The 9,738-nt window shown below is 47.5% G+C and overlaps 1 protein-coding gene across 1 annotated transcript; it reads right to left on the minus strand.

Annotated features, from left to right (window-relative positions):
- Positions 1 to 7,838: 7,838 nt before the first annotated feature.
- LOC118357017 (60S ribosomal protein L27a-like) lies at positions 7,839 to 8,326 on the minus strand. The gene has a single exon (XM_035727769.1). The coding sequence runs from the start codon at positions 8,323 to 8,325 to the stop codon at positions 7,879 to 7,881; it is 447 nt and encodes a 148-aa protein (XP_035583662.1). The 5' UTR covers position 8,326; the 3' UTR covers positions 7,839 to 7,878.
- Positions 8,327 to 9,738: the final 1,412 nt, after the last annotated feature.

The raw sequence follows: 9,738 nt of genomic DNA on the forward strand, positions 1-9,738 counted from the left end.
GAAGTTCTGACCACTGGCTAGGGCCACCCATCCTGGGGTGGGTAAGTCATTTATGGCCCTAGACACCAAGGTCTCTATCTGCAGTTACAATGTCTGGCTGCTTAGCGTCCTTGCAGGGCTCTGGGGGGGGGGGAGAGGACCTCATAAGAACTCTGCATGGTGTTTTATGTCCATGTGAGAGGCTGTCACTGCTGAGGGCTGCCTCCTCCCCCAAGCACCTCCTGCTGCCGTGCCTGGGGAGTCTGGCTTTTCCTCAATTTCCACCTTCCTGGGCATGCCTGGGAACCTTCCAGGGACAAGTTCTTCTATCCTTGAGCTGGTCATGTGTGTTTGAAGTGTTTGTCTTTACCTTGTCTATACTCGTAGGAGAAAGTGTGGTTCTTCTTCCCTTCTTGACCCAACCCCAGGGCTTAAACAGTCTTTGAAGAAGCTGCCCTCTCTCCCGAAGCTCTTCACTTCCTTACAGCTCCCTCCAGTGTGCTCCCACCCTTTTGCTGCCTCTGTTGGGCCCTTGCCATCTCCCGCTGGACTGTGGGGACAGTGGGCTGCCCAGCTGGACTTGCCCCGGCTTCTGCCCTGCCGTATCCCTCACACGGCTGCCACGGTGAACGCCCAGCTGCGCCAAAGGAAGCTCCATTGTTGAATTCCTGGGGATGCCGTGTGTGTACAGGCTTTGACCTGAGCTTGAATCCAGCAGTGTGCTCACTTGCTCAGTGACCTCAGCGGTTATGCAATACTTCTGGGCCTTGGTTTCTTCTTTTTGTAAATATGGGTTAACAACATCTACCCTCCGGGGTTTATTGTGAGGGGTGACTTAGTGTCAATCACCTTGCCCTGGGCCTGCCACTTAGCAGAGAGCAGAGGATTAGCGCTCCTCTCTAGCACATGGCAGGCACCAATCCGTAAACTGCCCGTCTCTTACTTTTTGTAGAGATTGTATAAAAGCTAGGGCCCACTGCCAACAAAGTGAGTCTCTAACGGCAAGAATCATCTCTGATGGACAAAGTAGGGCTATTTATGCCTAGCTCCTTGTGTGCTAATATGTGCAACTAAGAGGATCAGGAAGACTCAGTAGGGCTAAGCATTTCCCCCACAATTGTGTTCACTAATGTGCCTTCCGTAAACCATTACAAAGGGAGGAACTGAGCCTTCCTTATCCCAGCTGTCCTGAATTCTGGATGAGTGGGTTTTGATTTAGTGACATTTTTGCTGTAGGTGTGTGGACTTCTGCAGACCTGGGGGTGGACACAGCTTCCAGATTCTCTCCCACGCCCCAGTTCCAGGAAGGCATTTATGCACAAGGGTTTGGCCGCTGGTATCTCTACTCCCCGGGGCTTTTGAATTATGGGGTTTAGGATTCCGTTTTAGCTGCTAAATAGATTTTTTTTTTCCTTGTTGCAAAGGATTGCTCCTTCTCAGCTGGGCTTTGTAGCCTCGCATGAAGTTTTCTGAGTGAGGAACCATTTCACTCAGACTGGTACGTTTTTCTGTCTCCCAGTTGGCTGGTTACACAGAGTCACCCTGGCAGACAGGAGGCCACTGCTGTAGGGAGCAGACAGCTGGAGAAACTAAACCCGCAGAACCTGTGGGAACGTGCCTGGGCACGACGGTTTCCTGGGTCAGACATCCACTGACCAAGTCAAATAGGCTCACAGGGAAACCAGAAAAGACCCCCTAGCCTCCAGTTCAGGCCCAGATCCTGGCTTGGGACTGAGGCTGAGAAGTTCCCCCTTTTGCCCTTCTTGGTATAGATTTAGCTGGTTAGCTCTGACGCCCTGAGACTCCTGAGACCATGCTGGAGGCCCCTTAGGAATTCCGGATACCAGCGCCCTAAGCCTCCACCTGCACCCTTCAAGCCCCACAGCTTCTATGGGATTTTCTTCTGAAGACATTTTTTTGGAGGTTGAGGGTGAATGACTTCAGGCAGATGATTAGCCTAATTAAGCTTAATGCCTCCTGCAATTACCATGCTGGCTTTGAGGAGTGTCCTGTTCCTCCCTTGTAGCCCGAGGGCTGAGTGGAAATACTGAAGAGGCAGGCCTGCCTCCCAGCAAGCCTGGCCCTGCCTCCAGATTGCCCCTCCCTGGAGCTAGGGGTGGGGGAGGGTAGTGTCTTTGCGGGGTATACCAGCTCAAAGTCTTGGGGAGCCTTATCACTGGCATCGCTGGCAGGCTGGGTGGTGACAGCCATTTTCCTGCATACCTCACGCAGGAACCAAGGACAGGGGCTTTGGAAACGGGCATTCCAGCCCCCAGGAGCAGGATCAAGCTTCTCAGAGTGTTTTCCTTTCAAGGAATAGGTTGATTCCTTTAGAAATCAGATGCTAATGACTCTCTGGGGTGCTGGAAGGGGCCTTCAAAGACCCAGTAGTACTCTCTGACAGTGGTGGTGGCCAGCGGCCAGGCACACTGGTCAGGTCTCCTGAGCCGTGAAGTGGAAAAGGGAAGTGGAGGGTGACCAGGTCTCTAACCTCCCTGCAATTCTTGTTGCTTGAGGGTTCCTGTGTCACAGACTCAGACCTGATTGGCGGTTCCCCTGCCCCCTTCCAGGGCTCCACCTTGACAGAGAAACAAATGAATACAGGGGAAAGCAGAGAATGTGGAAAATGAGCAAAGAAGTAGTAGGAAGGGCCATGACTTAGTGAGTCCCTGGTAAATGCTAAATTCTTTGGCATGCATTATCTCATCTAATCCTCACGGTGGTCTGTGTGGTGGCTGCCATTATGATGCCTGATAACACAGATGAGCAAAGGAGGTTCAGAGGGGGTAAGAAACTTGCCCAAAGTCCCACAGCTAGGAAATGGCAGGGCCGGGAGTCAGTCCTAGCTTGTCTGACTCCAGAGTCTGTCCTTTACATCCCAGTGAATGAGTGGATATCCATGTAAATCAAGGTATGTTAAAAAAAATAAATAAATAAAGCATGTTAAAAAACAAAATCCAAAAACCAGCCTTGTACTCTACCCAGCCCTGGGCCAGCTTGGGCCAGGTACTTCAGGTTCATCTAGCTGTCTCCTTAAGTCTCTTCAACATCCTGTCAGGCAGGTGAAAGTGCCCTGTGTTAGTGATAGAAAGTGAAGCTCAGGTGAATGAGGCAGCCTGCTTGAGCTCGAATAAGAGAAGCAGCCGTTCCCTGGGTACCGGAGTCTGGGGGGGGTGGGGGTGGCAGGGGTCAATGAGCTAATGCTCTTACAATGGGTGTTTCTTTGGCAGTGTTTCTCCCACTTTGCTATATATAGCTTGTCGTCAACTGTTGAGGCACTGATAGCCAGGATCCTCTTCCTGGAGTCAACAAACTCAGAGAGCTGAAAGGACCTTGGCCGGAAGGGACTTTGAGGTCTTAAACGTGGCATTGCTCCAATCACAGGAGACCCAACTGGAATATTCTGGAGTCATAAAAAGTCAGGTTTCCAAAGGCTGCAGAGACAGTGCAGCATGGTGGTTGAGGGGGCACGGCCTTTGGACTTAGACAGCCGGGTGTGAACTCCAGCTCTGCTACTTGCCTGCTCTGTGTCCCCATCTGCAAAGAGGGATGATAATAATACTCACCTCATAGGCCTGCTATGAGGGTTAATGCTCGTGAGGCACTTAGAATAGTTTCTGGTGCAGAGTAAAGGCTACGTGGGTGTTCATGAAATATAAACATTGAATGCCATTGGAAAATGCTTTTAAGTAATTTTAGGTGAGGACCGTGGGATGCAAAAATTATGTACATGATGCTTCTAACTATATATATAATATATATTATATATATACACACACACCATGCATACATACATGCATTTATAGAAGTGTTAATGATTGTCTCTATGTTATGGAAATTTGGATGGTTTTATTTTCTTATTTATAACATTCTGTATTCTCTTTTGTGCAATGAGCATGAATTACTTTATAATTTTAAAAAATCCTATTGAAGAATATAAAACAAAGACTGTTCTTTCATACCAGGATCCAGCCCTCCCAGACCTCACTTCCCTTACAAGATGGGTTCTAAATGATGAGGACTGTGTGCCTTTGAAAGGTTGGGAGTTCTTGATTGGAAACATCTGAGGCTTCCTATCTAGATCTGAGCGTGAGGATCTGGTTTGGAGGGTTTGGGAATTGCCTGGTTGGTGGCCTTCTTCTGGCTGGCATGTCCAGTGAGAAACACTAGGCAGGGTCCACCTATTCCTGGGTCTCTCTTCTGAATGGCCCTTCTCCTGCAGAGATGATGCAGGTATCCATGGAGACAGTGGATACTCTGGGTTGAGCTTACCTTGGTATTCGCTTTCAGAAACGTGAGCGCTTAATGTCATCTTCACCGTCATTGCCCAACTTCCTTGCTTGGAGTTTGACCATCCTGAAACACACATCTTTGAAAGTGGCAGTGAACTTGCGCTTGAAAATTTGTTGTAAGTTTGGTGCCAGTGGAAAGTCTCGTGCTGAGCGAGACTATTCTGTGTGGTCTTGACTGCTCCTTGGGAATGCCGATTTTACCACAGCACCAGAAATGAACAGAAAAAAATCTGTGTTGTGACAGAAGGTGCAGTTTTGGGAGGTGGACACCTGGCTTGGGATGGTGTTCTCAAAAAGAAGGTGGCTGTTTGAAGCCAGCATTTCACAAATTACCATATTATTTTCAGGTTTCAGATTTAGTTCAAGAAACATGTATTGAGTACCTAAAATGTGCTAGGTTCTCTCCTAAGCAGTGCCACTGCAGAGAGCTGTGAGAACAACTTCAGCCCTAAGGGAGAGAAAAAAATCTGGCCTTTTGGCAAGGGTAGACTGGCCCAAAATCCTTTACACTGCAATTGTACTGACATGCAGTTAAGTCAGGCCCAGGCCTGTGTCTGGACTGAAACCTGGTTGTTTGTGCTAGCTCATACTCTACAGCCCTACATTGTTCTTCCACATAAAATGTTCATACTTTCAGTTCTGAGGGTGGTAGTCTGAGGTATAGGTCCATCTTGACAAAGCTGGGGAATATGTTAATTTGGGTTAAACTCAAAATTAATGTGAGGCCCTAGAAATGATGATATTTGCTAGGATCTGACTTCGTTTTTCAGTTTTTGAAATATTTAAGGGATGCTTGGGTGACTCAGTTGGTTAAGCGTCCAACTCCTGGTTTCAGCTTGGGTCAGGATCTCAGGGTTCTGAGATTGAACCCTGTGTTGGGCTCCACGTTCAGCATGGAGTCTGCTTGGGATTGTCTACCTTTCTCTCACTCTCCTTCTCCCCCCTCTCCTTGAGTACTCTCTCTCTCTCTCAAATGAATAAATAAAATCTTTAAGGTATTTGAGAAACATTTATCTGCAGGCAAACCATATGTGATTTTTAATCCTCTAAATAGATGACACCACTGTCCATGTGCAGAGCACTTCAGAGTCACCAGGTGGCCACTTGTACTCTATGGCAGGTTCTTTACATCCTCACCAGGCCTATGACCCAGCAGCAGTGTCAGGGTGGTTTAACAGGTAAGAAGCCAAGGCTCAGAGAAGGTAGGTGGCTTGGCTGAGGGTCCCTGTCTAATGAGTGGCAAACCCTGAACTGGATGCCAGCTCTTTTTGACTCCCAAACACCCAGGGTTCCTCTGTCTTCCCAGGTACACAGGTCAAGCTCTCTCCCAGGGCAAGTGAAACTTCACTGGGGTGTGTACTCCACACAAGATGGGTAAGGAAGTTCCTTAGAAGAAAACATCACCATCTGAGGTGCCTTTGTTTCTGTGGTCTCTGAACAAACTTCCCCAACCCTAAAGGAGAGAATTTCCAGGCCTGGAGAAGCTGCCTCAATGTGTATTTAGTTTGCTTTTAATAGTTCAGAGGAACAATAAAATGGATGAAATTACCACTGTGGCTCATGAGAGAGTGAATTAGAATTCCTTGCTGGTGAAGCCCATAATTCTTTTCAGTTCCCCATGTTTCCTGCCCCCGACCCTGACCATGTGTCCTGCCTTGACCACTCCCATACTTGGCCTAGACCCCAGGACCTCTAAGTGTCCAACAAGTCAGCTAGTCTGCTTCTCTTTCTCTTGCCCTCTGGCTGCCTTCAAAGCTGCTACTTCTCAGAGGCTCAGGTTCTTGTGTTCACCATACCCACTGGTTTGGGTTAGGATGTTCTCCAATGCCTTACCTTCCCTTCTTTTCTTGCACGATAGCACTTGAATTATCAGTGGGAAAAAAGTAGATGTCAAAGGTCAAACTTAACTGTGACCTACTTAATCACATTCTGATAGATCTGTAAATATAGCTGATCCCCCATCAGAGGAGACCAAATCATTTCCAAGCAGGCATGCATATGTCCATGCATGTACCTATCTGTATATGCACTCCTTCATCCATGCACTCAGCCATCCTTCCATCCATCATCCACCCACTCATGAACTTCATGAGCCCCTGCTCATGCCAGGCCCCGTGTTAAGAGGTAGAGCGTAACAGTGATGAAGATAGCCCTAATTCTCATGTCTAGGAGGAAAGACCCAGCCCCCCACAACACTATGGAATGAGATCTGCTATGATCACAGAAGTATAGATTACATATTCTGTCATTACCTTTGGAAGAGGGATATACAAGCATCTCTGAGTGTATATGTTTCCCTGCTTCTATATGAAATAAGTTAAACCCGCTGGAAATTTTATTAGATAAAAAGAGCAATTTCCTTAGCTCAGGATTTCTTACTGAATAGTGACTTGTTAGTTCCTAGAGGAAGCTCATCTTGTGCCTTCAAAAAGGGCCCTTTTCTATTTTGATCGTTATGTAAATCAGTGCTGGTGGACAGTGGAGAAAGGACATGGAATATGTTTATTCACGGGACTGCAGTCAGGGAATTTGAGTTCTCGTCCCATCTCTGCCACTAACTTCTGTAGGATCTTGGCCATCTCTTTACCTTACCATGCCTCTATCTTTGTTTTTAATGTGGAGATTATACTTGTTTTTGTAGTTCACAAAAGTATTATGTGGATGTGAAATGCTTGGGAATAGTTTTATAAATGCCAGGCAGTAGAGGATGTGCAGTTGGGAGAGTCTGTTGGAAGATGGACCAAGCTCAGAGATGTGTTCAGGGCCATTAGAAACAGCAGACTTGTTGCCATAGTTAGGATGAAATATGCCAGGTTTGCCTGGAACATCTGTGGTTCATGCCTGAAATCCTGGTGTGAGTATTAAGAGTACCCTTTTTATTTTTAAGACTGTCTTGGTTTGGAAGCTAAGTCTTATGGCCTCTTTATCTATAGAGGATGTAAATCAGGCAGAACACGAATGTCTGCCCAAGTGGCAAAGTTCTGCTGTTATCTTTTAGGTTCATCTAATGGTGGTGGTCACAGTCTGACTAGGACCAGCCATGAAGATCAGTGCTTGATTCAAGTCGGAGGGGAGCCAGCTGCTGTCTAGGGCAATAGCCCTTTTCTCACCAGGAGGAGAACTCTTTAGTTGGTCAGGAATGTCTGCAAATGGGCCAGCTAAGCGAGGCAGTTCCCAGAAAGCCCAGCCCATTTGAGGAAGAGCAGATTTCCCCTTGGGGCCACGTGCCCAATCTCCCCACTCTGACCTTGACTATGTGCTACAGGGCACGTGCTGAAGCATGCGGGTCTGTAATGACTGGGGGTGCAGTAGGTGAGGGAACTGCTCCATGGTGGATAGCAAACTGATCGATGGAAGTGGTAGTGGGGGGCTAGGTCAGAGGTGGAAGTGGCCTTCTCATCTCCAGGCTGGCCATGCAAGTAGGAGAGGAAATTCCTGGGTTCTCCCTGGGATCCCAAATCCCTGATAGCTGTCAAATGTGAGGACAGTTTTTGTCCCTTGAGGGACTGGCTGCTTCCTGGGGTGGCCTGGGACACATCCTTAAATCTTTTTTTTTTTTTTCTTGAAAGCACTTGTTAGCATTTAATGAACGCCCTCAAATGTGGCTTTAAGCTACTAGAACGCAGGCGCCCCCGACACCCTTAATCTTCTCCTCTGCTCTTGTACTGAAGAATTTGGCCTTCACGATGACAGGCTGTTTTGGGAGTTTTCCCTTTCCCAAAACTTTGTAGTAGCCCGATTGCACCACATCAATGATAGGAGCAGCTCCAGTCTTGTTTTTGGCAGCATTTACCCGTGTCTGCTCACTGACCAAGGTCCACAGTTTATCAAGGTTGACAGTTGGGCAGAAGCTCTGGTTCCTCTTTAAGTGGTAATGTCTCATACCAACTTTTCCAAAGTATCCTGGGTGATATTTGTCGAAGTTGATCCTGTGGTGATGCATGCCACCAGCATTACCCCGGCCTCCTGGGTGCTTCCGGTGCTTGCCGATGCGGCCGTGGCCATGGCTCATGTGGCCCCGAAGTTTCCGGGTCTTCCTCAGTCTGGATGGCATGTCGGCAGCTCAGACGGAAAAAGACATCCTTAAATCTTAACTGGAGGAAGGAGTGTGAGGGATTTTGGCCCCTTATCTGTGGATAGTGGTAGAGTTAGGATCCTACTTGAAAACAAGGACTGGCATTTTGGAAGCTGAGATTCGATCAGTACAAATTGGCATTTTCTAGACATAGAAAAAGCATGGCCCTTGAATCATGGTGTGTGAGTTGTAATTTTGGCTCTGTCCCTGACCCACTGTGTGGCCTCAGACAAGTTGTACTTCCTCTCCAAGCCTGTTTTTCCATCAGTAAATTGGGGTTAGTTCTTATCCCCATGATCTCATACTGCCTCATCTATCCCTCACTCGGGAAACAAAGGACCTTTGTAAAGTCATAATGTTATTTTATTTTCTTACCCAGTATGCACAGAGCACCTGTCATGGGCAGTGTGCGCTGGGTACCAGGAGAATGACAGTGATCGAGGTAGTCATGGTCTTGGCACCTCATGGAAGGCCTGTTTCATGGGAAGAGACACATGGTGAACCAATAAATAAATGGGCAAATGAAGTAGTTGAATACCCTGTTAACTTGTATAAAGAAAACATACAGGGTTCGGAGAGAAGAATACATCTGGGTGGGGGCGGCAGGTATTTCTTAGATAAGGTGACCCAAGAGGACACATCGCTGAGGGTGACCTCTAGGCTGAGACCCGAGCCTGAGGAAACTGCTGTGCCGAGTTGCAGAAATGTGTTCCAGGCAGAGGACACAAGGCAAGTCCTCTCACCACTCCTGCACTGGTTTAGAGATTACCTTTCCTTCCAAGGGCTGGGGGAGGGAGTCTGAGCCTGTTGGGTTAAGGATTAACTCCACCTCCAGGATAGATGATTAGATGGAAAAAGCAAGACGCAGAACAAGGTGTCTAACTATCATCTGTTTAAAAGGATGTGTATTTATTCATGTACGCTTGTACATTTGCAGAAATCTCTAGAAGGGTACACTAAAAATTGGTGGTTGTGCCTGAGAAGGGAGTCTGGGGGATTGGGGTAAAAGAGAGACTCACTTGTAACTGCATGTCTACTTGTATTGTTTAATTTTTGTTTTAACCACATGCATATATTACTTTTCAATGCAAAAACCCAGTTGTTCAAAAATATGTATGCTTACTTAAAGGAAATGTTTGTAGGCCATTTGGCAACAAAAGTAAGACTGGCATATGAGGAGGGGTATGTGGAATCTTTGGTGCCAGAAAAACAAACCAGGTGTGGGACTGAGGATGCGCCTGGGCCAGCTCCAGCCTGGAGAGCCCAGGAGAGGGGGGTGACCGACCCCAGGCATCCATTCCCACAGGCTCAGAACTTTTTCCGTGGCCTCTTTCTCACTGCATGTGACAGGGGTGCCTGTTTACTTTTCTGACATTCCTACCTAAAGTGACT

The sequence above is a fragment of the Zalophus californianus genome, chromosome 5, assembly GCF_009762305.2.
Source record: "Zalophus californianus isolate mZalCal1 chromosome 5, mZalCal1.pri.v2, whole genome shotgun sequence".
In the NCBI taxonomy this organism is placed as follows: domain Eukaryota; kingdom Metazoa; phylum Chordata; class Mammalia; order Carnivora; family Otariidae; genus Zalophus; species Zalophus californianus.